At 33.5% G+C, this 12603-nt stretch overlaps 1 protein-coding gene across 1 annotated transcript in view; it reads right to left on the bottom strand.

The window, feature by feature from the left end:
- LOC129988983 (dynein axonemal heavy chain 7-like) overlaps positions 1–12603 on the bottom strand; it is a 197138-nt gene that overhangs the window by 51123 nt on the left and 133412 nt on the right. The window contains exons 38-42 of the mRNA XM_056097281.1: positions 10620–10704; positions 8035–8213; positions 4027–4219; positions 2907–3068; positions 2208–2399 (exon numbers count right to left, since the gene is read on the bottom strand). Coding sequence (XP_055953256.1) covers positions 2208–2399; positions 2907–3068; positions 4027–4219; positions 8035–8213; positions 10620–10704 — 811 coding nt within the window. The remainder of the gene's footprint in view (positions 1–2207; positions 2400–2906; positions 3069–4026; positions 4220–8034; positions 8214–10619; positions 10705–12603) is intronic.

Raw genomic sequence — 12603 nt, 5'->3', positions numbered from 1 at the left:
TACTTAAAAATTAAATTAAATATTTTTAATTAAGTTGAATGAAATATTTTCCTTCAATTTACCACCTTTTAAAATTATGAGCAATCAGAAGTGTATGGATACTTTTTTACGAAATGCACAAAACAAGTATAACTTCGTGTCATGAATTTCTGTGACAGAGTATCATACAGTAAACACGTTTTTGTCAGTAGATAATAGAAGAAACTGTTGAATTCTTGAGGAATGCTGCATATTCTAAGGAACACTTTGGATACTAGAGCCAAATCAAATTGACCGCTTCTTGAAAGGCATTTCAAAAGATATTTTAAAACCTCCTTATCACTTTCACATTATTAACTCAGTTGCTGAGTTTTCGAAAACTCGGTCCTTTTTCTGAAGAAAGTGAATGATTTTCTAAAGAGATGACAAGCTGCAAACTAATTGCTGCAAAAATATTTAAAAAAGCTTTAAGGTTTGAAGACAAGACCAATTTAATTGATGAATCTTTCAGCATCTATACATTAAACACTCTAACGTATATGGCATGAAAATCACTGTTATTACTTATTGTTGAATGGCAACAGTTAATTGTAAACAAATCATTATATGAATGTTTCAGACTTCTCACTGAGTCTTTTTACAGCTGCATTTAATTCACTTCGTTGCTATGTAGGTGCAAAATATCATTAGAAATCCTCTGCCACTGCATTCACTAAGAAGAAACAAGATGTAAAAGAAATCAAGAAATAGGCACCAAAAAAGAAGAAGAATGTAGAAAAATGCATTCTCCTAATAATGTGTATAATCCAGATGAAACTGTTTGTTTTATTAGTTGATGTTAGAGAAAGCAATGACCTTTAAAAGGGAAAAATGTCAAGAAATAGAAGGGAGGCTGACAGTTCTGATGCATTTAAATAATATAGAAACCGATAAAGTGAAGCCATTATTTATTAGAAACTACATAAGACAAGGTACTTTAAAATTAAAAAAAAATTACCACCTGAAATATTCCAAATTTGCAAATAAAGTAAGAAGGTTAAATGGTAGAGGAAATTTTCAACAGCTGCACACCTCTCAACATTCCTCCAGGTATGTGAAATATAAATGTCTTTTACACCCCAACAAACAACAGACGGACTCTGCACCTGTTAGATCAATCTGTCAAGAGATATGAACAAAGATTAGCTCAAAATGTTGTTTTCAATCTGAAGAAGAAACTGCCAAATACATATACCGCTTTCATTAAGAAAAATGCACGTGAATGGACCTCCGGATGTTAGAATTCTGTGACAAAATCCACGAACTGAAATTGCTGACAGGAAAAAGAGATGAAAACACGAATATTGACGGGAGAGAAAAATGTGCAGACAATTCAACTGCAGTTATAACGCTTTAAAAAGTTCATTACACCTATCTTTTCCATTCAAGACTGAAGTTTTTAAGAGGGGCAAGTGATGAAGATATTTCAGCAGAAATAATTCCAGATTATCAGAGCGATGAAGAAGAGGCAACTGATTGTTTCTCAAACGGGACTCAAATTTCCCCTCATTTTAAATTGCCACTCTTCAAGATTTCGTTGCAAACGTGTACGACATTCACGTGAATTCTGGTTGGATAAGCTGAGATATAGAAGCAGGCAAACATCATTGGCATCAAAAAACAAGAAAACGAAATCCAAAGATTTTTTTATGATAAAAAACATTTTTTCTCCAATTTTCTTTCAGAATATGTCTGTATCTCTTTTTAATGTATATTTTCTAATATTTACTTTTTCAGTAAAATTTTCATTTTGAAATAAAAAGTGTCATTCATTCAGGTTTTAAATACATATTTTAAATGTTCAAACTATCTATAGTATTTTATAAAGGTCTCTGGATTATCATTAAAGGTAGGTTTCATTGTAATACATCTCAAGATATCTTTGGAAATGTAAAATATAAAATATGCTTAAAAATTTAAAAATAGGATAAACTTGGCCTCAAACATCTTCATAGTGAATGCATCACTGCATCCTCATCAGATTAGCAGCTGCATTAGATGGATTTCAATACCCTAATTGTTTTTACGAGGCATACTTCGACTGCTACAAAAAATTTGCTGTTCTGGTGGTGATTTCTAGATTAGACAAGTAACATTTATTCCGAACAAATCTAATTTTCGGAACATAAATTTTTATTTTTTTAAGAAAGCAATGATTTTTTGTGCAAATTTTCAATAATAATTCATACCTGAAACCAATCGATGGTACAGCAGTTGATGAGGGAAGGGAATTGTCTGAGTCTCACACGGAAGGCGTTGCCGATAGGACTCATGGCGATAATGATATGCATATTCTCACTCGACCGCTTCACGAAGTAAGAGAAGAGGGAGAGTGGAGAGAGGTCCGCGCCTTCCTCTTTCTCCACCAAAGGACGGACGGACTAGGAAAAAAACAAGAGGTCATACAAATAAAAGAATCAAGGTTAAATTTTAAGTGCATCATAGATAGGAAAGGCTCATGTTAATTTTCCAAATGAGTTTTTTTTCTTTCAACAACTTTAGAATATTACAAAGAAAATTTGGAATTTCAAGCTCCATTTGCTCATGTAGGAGGGACAACAGCATCCCCCCTAGGACGATTCACGCAGGTATTCATTGGAGATTGATAAGTATGACTGTTTTGCCACTAACTCTTCTATGATCAATTTAAAAGGATTGTTCAATAGAAATGACGTATAATATTAGTGTGATATCTGTGAAATAGACTCCACTGTGCTATTACGAGTTGGTTAATTTCACAGTTATAAATTTTTTTGAAGAACAGCATTATGACAAGTGCTTATGTGTATGATAATAATCTCATATCTATACATGACTGCTATTAATCATTAATTGGAGCTTAATATCCAAACTATCTTCGTGGATATTTCTTAATTCAGAAAACTCACTTCTATCTTCTCTTGCTTTTCATCAACTGCGAAAATATTTGGAACTTCTCCAGAGTTAAGCAAATTATCGATGTCTTCTAGAAAAGACTCTTCCTTGATTTGGGTGTCCGTCACCAGAAAAACTGTTCCTTTCCCTTCGGCTCCAGCAGACTTCATAACGCGCTGCAAGCACAAGAAAATGGAAAATTTTGATGCAGCTAATGAAAGTAATCATTAAATGTTTATATAGAAAAGTAGGTTAAAAGTGTAGTGTATTTCAGTAACAGTAAACTCTATAAAAGATAACTAGGAGCTCTAAACTTAGTATGTGAACCCTCCGTTTAGCTGCACGACAGCCCTTTTCTTCTCCCGTCGCGAGTTCTTAAGCTTTTAAGATTTGTTATTATACTTCTTCCCCAAAGAAACCATGAGGTTGTTGACGCCTTGAAGCTGCTTGCTCCGCAAACAAGCCTTAACAAACGCCTTAAAAAATAACAGAAATCCGAAGACTCTGAGCCGAGACTATATGGGGGTTATGACTATACCAAATGCCCATTCCAGTCTGCTTGAATACTCATATGGGTATATTGTAATCGTGCATTATTAGGATGCAGTTTGGTTTCCATCGCAATTTACTGTGTCCGACAGCTTGTTCAAGAACACCAATATTGTTCTTTGATAATGGTCGATCGATGCTCGAGGAAATCTATGAAAATTATCCCTCCCCTTCACCTCTAATTCTCAAGTAAACATCTTCATCCTTTGTCGCATGACATCTTTCGATGTAGAAATCCTCAATTTATCCAATAAGTTTCTAGTTGAGATCTTAGATCTTTGCATATTGGAGAAATTGAATACCAGGATGCTCAGCTCAGGTGGCTTACAGGCGATTTCAGGATATAAATGGTGTAGGTGAGGCTGCAAAGAGCCTAATGTTTCTACCTGTAAAATTTAATTTCTTAATGCTTACCATTACTGCACTATGATGGATTGTGTTTTAGCTTTGACCAACTTTCTGATTTCATTGCATGCAAATACTCAAAAAAAAAAAAAAAAAAAAAAAAAAAAAAGACAAAGAAATAAATCATAAAATAATGCAAAAGTTAGGAAGAAACTATTTTTATTTTACAAATTATTTTACTTTGATATCTTCTCTCCATTCGTTGAGTCCATAATTTTTCGTTATCTCTGGTTGAAACAACCACTGTCCAGTGATGAAGGCAGCAAGTTTCGTAACAGATTGCCGGCCGCTCCCTCCCACACCTACCAGCAAGGCATTGCCTCCGGGTATCGATAAGATGCGGCAAAGTCTTGACAAATGTTCCAACACATACCTGCAACAATTATTTGAAATATCAACCACGAAAGCAAATTTTTAATTATTAAGGGGAAAATTGCACATACCATTTCAGCAAAGTAAAATATATATATATATATATATATATATATATATATATAATATTCCTAATATTCCCAGAATTATATATCTGGTCCAAGAAATCTAGATATTTATTTCAAATGGGCGGGAATTAAACTTATCCATCCTCTACATTGAATATTAAACATACATTATATACTTAATGATTATGATCATTTTCGAGATACAGGTGTTGTCCAAAATAATGGAAAATCCTCGCTGAAAAAGTGACTTCCATATGTGATAGTTAGTATATGATTAAATTAAAACGTAACTACCAGTTTTTTTGTGCAACATTGTTGCGTATAGTTTCAAGAGTGTGTGCGAGTGTATTGTACATCATTGTCTACTTAATTTAGTTTCGAGTGAAGCTAAAACGAAAGATTTGTCAGAGTTCCAAAGAGAGCATCACATAGTGAAAACCCGTCTGGTTGGTGCTTCGGTAACCACAGTGGTACAGTTATTAGGAGGGAAGCAACAGGCACCGTGTCGAAGGTCATGACAGCATACAACGATAGTGGCAAAACAGCATCTGTTAGAACGAACTTTGAAAGAAAAACCAAACACACTGTGAGAGACAGACAGACATTAAGGAGAATTGTGACCATCAGCTGAGCTGAATGAACATCTACAAAATCCAGTGTCGACCCTTATAGTTCAAAGGAAATTGCATAAATTGCATAAATTGCATTTGGGGCAGAGCTACGATTATAAAATTCCTCATAATAGATGTAAATTGGAAACGATGAGTACAGTGGTGCAAGGACCATAAAACCTGGACTGCAAATCAATGGAAGCATTTCTTGTTTTTCGATGAACCCAGTTTCTCCCTTTTCCCCATCATGGGACTATTAATGAGTGGCAAACCAACTGCATTCTACGGAATGCACATGGTTTCCGTCCGGAGATTGAAATGACGATTGCCAAAATGGCGATTCCCCGGCTCACTGTAGTCGAAAATTGTTCATTCATGATTTCGGGAACATGATGAGTCAACTACATAATTTCCGTGGCCTCCTCAATCACAAGACTTGAACATCGTACAGAACTGTGATTTGTTTTGGAAGAAAGAGTGAGGTGCCGTTATCCACTTCTTACGTCTTTCCGGGAGTTAGAGTAGTTCTTGCATGAGAAATGGTAAGACATCCCACTTACCATCATACAGAAATTGTATAAATCCATTTCAAGGAGGATTCAAGGGGTTTTAACTGCCAAAGGTGCTCCCACACCATATTAGGTGCAAAACCATATATTGTACCTTATCCCAGAATTCATTCATCAGCTGCCAGTCCTTCTCATGCAACATTCTGCAACCACTAAATGATCCTTCCCGCTCAAATTATTCTAATTGTTGCTGCCACGATTTTAAATCATTTCACTTCCTCTTATACGGAGTATAGAGCAAGTATTGTAATCATCAAAAAATTTGAACCAGAGATTTTGAGAATCTCCACGTTTCAGATCTCCCCAAGTTCGAAAAACATATTTTTGGCATTACACGTGTCTGTCAATCTGTAAACACGATAATTCCAAAACATTTTGAGTTAGATGTTTGAAATTTGGCATATGGAATAGGAACAAATTGACAGTTTTCTATCAAATTTTGTTAGAAATCTATTTAGAGGAAGTCTAAATGACTTACTATTCTATTACAATTGAATTGGATATAGGAATTGCAATACCGGGATACCGGGATACCGAATACAGGTACTTTGAGCCATTTGTACAATTCTGTAATACCGGTATTCACAAGTTTAAATACCGTTTTTTCGGTATTTATTAGAAATTTTTTTAATTGTTCTCCACTATATGTTCAGGGATCGCCAACATAGCAAAATAGTATGCGTTTTTGTTAATATGCCTGCTTAACACGCGAAATTAATTAGCTAATGAATGGCTTAAATAAATGCTTAAATCTAAATTACCGAAACATGGATTATCCCTGAAAGAAGATATTGTATCCATAACGACTGATGGAGCAAGAGTTATGAAAATAGTTGGAAAGTTGATTGGAGGAAATCAGCAATTGTGCTATGCTCGTGGAATTCAATTAGGAGTAACAGATGTATTATACCAAAAAAATAAAGAACCGAAGAATCCAAATACTGTGGATATAGAAACTTTGGATTCCGATTTTGAAGAGAGAGTGAGAGTGATATTGACAATGAAGATAATGACAATGTAATTGTTGAAGAAGATATTGCTAATGAGGTTAAAATATTAACCCATCAAGAATTGCTTCCTATAATTTATAAAGTTCGAAAAATTGTTAAAATATTTAAACGTTCCCCAATAAAAAATGACATATTACTAAAATATATACTAACTGAAAATAAAACAGAATATATGTTAATATTAGATTCTAAAACACGTTGGAACAGTTTACTCCTAATGATGGAACGATTTTTGAAACTGAGAAATCCGATCCAAAAAGCAAATAATCAACTTAAACCTGTAAATTAATTTTTCAGATAGTGAATACGACTTAATATCCAGAACTGTATCAGTTCTACTTCCAATAAAACTGGCTGTTGAGGCATTAAGTCGGAGAGATTCTAATTTATTAACAGCTAATGCAACAATAAATTTCATGTTGCAGTCACTGAAAGAACAGCACACATCACTATCTGAAGAATTATATATTACATTGAAAAATCGCACTGAAGAAAGGCATACAGAAAAAGAAAATGTCCTACTGTATTTACATAATTATAATGATTTTAAAAATGAAAATGGGAAAGAAGAAACCAATTCAAATCTAATCAAGTTTATAGTAAATTTTCTTAAAATTTTTTACCCACAAACTTATACACATTCAGAAGCATTCGGTACAGTTATCGAAGATTACGATGGCACTAATGTCGATAGTGAAAAGGAATTGTCTCTTGAACAAAAAATTAGAATTAGCGATAAATTAAAAAAATTCAACGAACCAAAGTACAATACAGAAATCAGCTATATCCAAAACCATCCGACGAGAAATCGATTTATTTGAAGATGAGGGATTTAGAGGTAAATACTATGAAAATTATATGCCCATAGGATGAATACTATTTGTGTTGCGACATGCGAGAATCCTTCGAAATGCTCCACAAGGCACGCCGTTCGTTCTCGGTTAATAGATGCTCACTAAAAAAGGCGTTGCAAAGTTGAAGGCTTAGCGATAACTTCAGGGCATATTATTGCACAACTAATGTATAGCATTTAAAAAGTAAACAAAAAAAAAAGCTTTTCATATTTGGGGATGTTTATTTTTTTCATAAAGTTTTCCTTAAATTTTAATAAATATCCAAAATATTTTAAAATATATTTTGATAACATTATTTTCCATTTCTTTAGTTATTGCGCGTTTATATTAATGCGCGTTGCATGAATTTTAATTACATTTTTTTGTCCATTCCATTATTGTTGCTATAATTAAAAGAAAAATTGAAAATACAGACAGACATTACCATGCTACACCCTATTTCTGGCCAGAAATTTGATTTTTCTTTAATTTTTCTTTATTATTATGCTTTAAAATAGTCTATTGTATTTCTTTTCATTATAGTTATTTTACTAACGGATAAAGGTTTCGCGGAACGAGATGCATAGATACTTTAAAAAATAAAAAGAAATGGTAGAAAATAAACACAAAATTAATTGAGTTTTTTTTTTATGTGGAAGGTTGAACTTACTGTGCGATCTTCTTTTCTGAAAGAACACCAATAAATAGGTGTGAAATTTGCTTACCTAAAGATGACCATGTCGATCGGCGATTTGCTGAAAGTATTATATTCCATCAAACATTTATCTGCGATGGTTTCAAACGTCTCTATGCTTTCAACCTCGTCGTACAGCCTGTCTGCAGGCGCTTCTTCATAGTTCATGTATGTGCCAAACATTAGGTTTCTTAAGTCATCTTCGGATACCTACATACAGGATGAGTTAGAACTTAACCGATTGATCGATATATTTGAAAATGCAAACAATATATACATTCAGTATGGTTCATTTTGATACATGCAGGTATCCAATCTACAGGGTGTTCCAAAAAAGATTGAAACGCGGTTTAATTCTTTACCTATTAGAGATGAGTGGGCATGTAAATTACAAAGTAGTTCAAAATAAGATACGAAATAAACCCACGTTAATAAAAAAAGTTTTCCCGTTAATTTTCCAAAAATGGCACTTTTAAATTCTTATGCGATCTCTCCAAACAACTTTAATCAATTAGAAAGTTTTAATTTTTTTATGCAATAACATCATTGCAAAAATCCACATTTTCATATCTTGAAAATTGAGTAAATTATACTTAATAGAAAATTGAAAGTGCTGCATAGGTATTATATACCAAAATAGAAATAAAATTTGTTAAATATTTTAAAAATTCACAAATTATAAAAAAGCGTCATAAATTTGTGTAAACTTCAAAAAATCACAATAAAAAATAATGACCAAGAAAAAATACGTTTTGCGAGAATACGTTCAAAACGTCTTTGGATTTTCCCCCCATTACAAATATGATTGCGAAATGACTAATAGATGGTGCTCACACGTCAAAAAGAAACAGTTTATTCAAATCGGGGTAGCTTTAAAACACAAGGTTGGAAATGGATCCGCCATTCGATGCCAGCAGCAGGCTTTCGTTACCGGATAGAGCATGAGTGTTTGTATATTAGTGATTATTTCTATAAAAGCGGCGAAAGCATTGCGGAAATTCCGCATTGTGAAAGAAATCAAAGCGAATATAAGCTCCTATTTCCTTGAATGGGATACTGAATTTACTACGCCTTTTTGTGGGAATGGAGAGTTTGGAGGATAATCCACAAAGTGGCAGATCCGTCAGTACAAAGTGCCATGTGAAATTTTGCTGCCGAGACATCAACAGGGAATAGCATTGCATATGAAGCTGAGAAAGTAAAGGGGACTCCGGAAGCACCTATTCGACGGATTTTACTTGGGATCTCAGAAACTGTATCCGTACAATATACAGGCACTTCACCAATTATTATCAGCAGATTCAGATACAAAGACAAGCCTTTGCAACATGAATGCTTGCACAAATGGAACGTGAACCACAATGTTTGATGGACATCATTTGGGCAGGTAAAACCCACTTTTCATTTTATGGTGACGTCAATACGAAAAATAGTTATATCTGCGCGAGATCAAACCTTCGTGAGTACACGACCGAACCTCGACATTCTCCGCGTATGACTACTTGGTGTGGTTTCACCGCGTCCTTCATTCTAGACTTTTTTTTTTTTGTAAAGCTTGATCTTGTATCCGATTGGAAAACCTGTTCCGTCATTGCGGAATGGTATTTTACGCTTTTCAGAGAACATATTGTCCTGCATTTCAGCAAAAACGTACGTGATCTGCCATCATCTTCATGCAAGACGGTGTCTCGTTTCTCGTTGCTCATTCCATCAAAACGTTCCTCCTCGACACAATCATTGAGCACCGAATGATAGGCTGAGGATGCAAGATTAAGTACCCCTCACGATTTTCAAACCTTAATACAGCGGACTTTTGGATACCTAAAATCTCATCTCTACCGGGCTCTCTCGACACTTTGGTGTATCTGAAGAACGCCATTCAACGAACCGTCGATGGAATCGATGACGACATCCTATACTCGGTTGCAATAGGCGTAGTTATGCGCCTCATTTGCTTAATATCTTGCTGCGTTGAGTGACTGTGCTCTATTTTCCTGATTTACATAAATCAACTGAGTTTAATGTATGAGCGCCATCTATCTGTTATCGTTTGATTCATTTTTAATGGGAAAAATCCAAAGGCTTTTTGAACATATTCCTGCAAACCACATTTTTTTAGCATTGCTTTTTTTTACTATGATGTTTTGAAGTTTTCAGGAATTTACGGCGCAAAAAGATTTGAATTCTATTGCAGTAATAAAAGATATTACTACAAATGATGCATAAGAATATTTGAAAATTTTTTTTAATCATTAGCGGTTAACATGTAAATTGTAATTATTGATAATTTTTTAATTTAAATTTGGTAAAAACTGGTTTTTATGTAAAAATATTTTTGAAAGTTATCGCCAACAAGTGCAAAAATTTGGTTAAACTTTTAACAAGTTATGCATTTAATAGAAATTTCGAAGACCCTCTGTGAGATGCTCATTCCCACCTTCCAATTTATTTTTGTACCAAATTTGGTGATGTTAGATCAAACAGTCTTTCTTATTTATCTCCATAGGATACTCATTCTTTTTTATAGTAGTGATAAGTTGTATCGAAGGTTTTTCTCTCATTTGACCACAACAGATAAATAGCACTCCTTTGGAAAATGAATTTTATAAAGCTCACCTTTCCCTCTTTGGAAGAACAAAGATGTCTGAAAAGACTGTTAAAATTTTCTTTAAATTCCAGTTCTGTAGTAACTCGTATTAGTCTGAAATATTAAAAAAAATACAATAAGATCAATCAAAGGATTATTAAACAACTTCCTTAATGCCTTATTAAAGAAAAACGAACGAATTGTAACGAATCGATTTCAAGTGTGTTATTTAAAGATAACGTTATGAAGGCAAGTGCTCACTGACTGAAAAGTTCAAATATCAGAAGGTTCTCTCTTTCTAATTTTGTTGCCGATGAGGATGGTTCTGTGCCAGTCAGTGCTTCTAGAGCTGGTTATGCTTCTGTATTTGTTAATTACTTATGGTTACTTATTTGTATTATTTTTGGTTATACTTCAGTATTTCTTAGCGACTTTGATTACTTATACTAAAGTTTAAAATTATCAAATGAAATTAACTGTTGATAGCTAATTTGTATAAATGTCATACTCGATACAATGGCCCGTGTTACAGACGCACTTTTTCTGAAATATTTAATATTTAATATAAAGTTCCCTACTATAAAATGACACAACACACAAAATCCTCTTCTTACCTGCAATTTAGTTTTAGTTAAAATAAAAATATCTCTTACCTCAAGCCTATCTTAAAATATATATTAAAGGATGTAAAATTTAATTAAACATAGCTAGTGGCGATTCGGGATCTAATAAACGGATTAAAAATATCCATCACATGTTCATTCAATAAAATGCAATGAATACGTGCAAATATGAAATAATCTTTCCTCTAATTGTATTTTAATTAATAAAAAATGAGTTGATTTGGTTTGGTTTGGATTTTTTGGCACAAAGGCCATTGATTTGGCCATGGCGCTAGATTTGGTAAAATTCTTTCAAGTGGAGTATGTATCGTTGCAAATGCTGTAGAAGTGGAACCTGTTTGGCTGTTTTGTAATTTTTGCTCAGAAATTGTTTGCGAGGGATTTAAAGCAGTTGAATAGGAAAGACCTGGTTGGGGAGTTCTGTCATTTACTATTTTTCGCGTTCTGGAAATGAAATGTTTCGGGTAATTTTAACCGTTTGTATCTCTTTCTCTTGTTCTTGGGCAGGATTTTGAATAAGCTGGATGTTCTGCGGAACAGTTGCAACATTTTGGTGTGATAGAAGAGCAGGCGTTACTTTCATGGTCTGGAAGAGAGAAGTAAGCACAGATTTGATTAGAAGATCTACAGGCTGTTATTGTGTGATCAAATTTTTGACATTTAAAACATCGAAATGGATTTGGAATATGTTTAACAGGACAATTAATGTAAACAATTTTGACAGACTTTGGCAACACAGGAGTATCAAATGTCAGTATTAGATGTTTTATCTGGAAATTTTGACTATTTCTTTTTTATTGAGATTCTACGAACTGATATGACCTTCTGTGCTTTGAGAGCGTCAAGGATATTTTCTTCGGTATCTCTGTTAAATTCACTTTGTGAAATAACACCTCTTGAATGGTTTAATGTCCGATGTGGACTGACAGTAACTTCGATTTTTGCTATTTTCTCAAGTTTTCATACGTTTTCAGATTGTTTTGAATTTGCAACTTCGACAAGTATGTTTCCACCGGTTTATCTCTTGATGGATTTCATTTCTCCAATCATTGAAAGAATAGTTTTGTGTATTAAAATAGAGGATAAATTTTTCAAAGTATATTTTTCAGCATTAAAAAAATGGGTTGAAAAACTTTTTGGCGCTCTATTTTTTTGACCTGAGCAAAATTTGAAGAAAATCTATTTAACAGTTTGGATTTCTAGTGCGTAGAAACTGTTTACGAATCTTCATTTTAAATTTCTCTTATACGAAGTGAAAATATTGTAACCGTCAAAAATTTCGATCTCGAGATTTTAATGAATTTTCCCGTTGTTGACGTATCTAAGATTTAAAAACATATTTCTGAAATTATTTCTGTGTGATTGGGTGCAACTCAAACGCGCTTTGAGC

This window comes from Argiope bruennichi, chromosome 10, assembly GCF_947563725.1.
Source record: "Argiope bruennichi chromosome 10, qqArgBrue1.1, whole genome shotgun sequence".
Lineage (NCBI taxonomy): Eukaryota > Metazoa > Arthropoda > Arachnida > Araneae > Araneidae > Argiope > Argiope bruennichi.
Note: the sequence above shows the minus strand (reverse complement) of the source record. Positions and strands in the feature narration are given on the sequence as shown.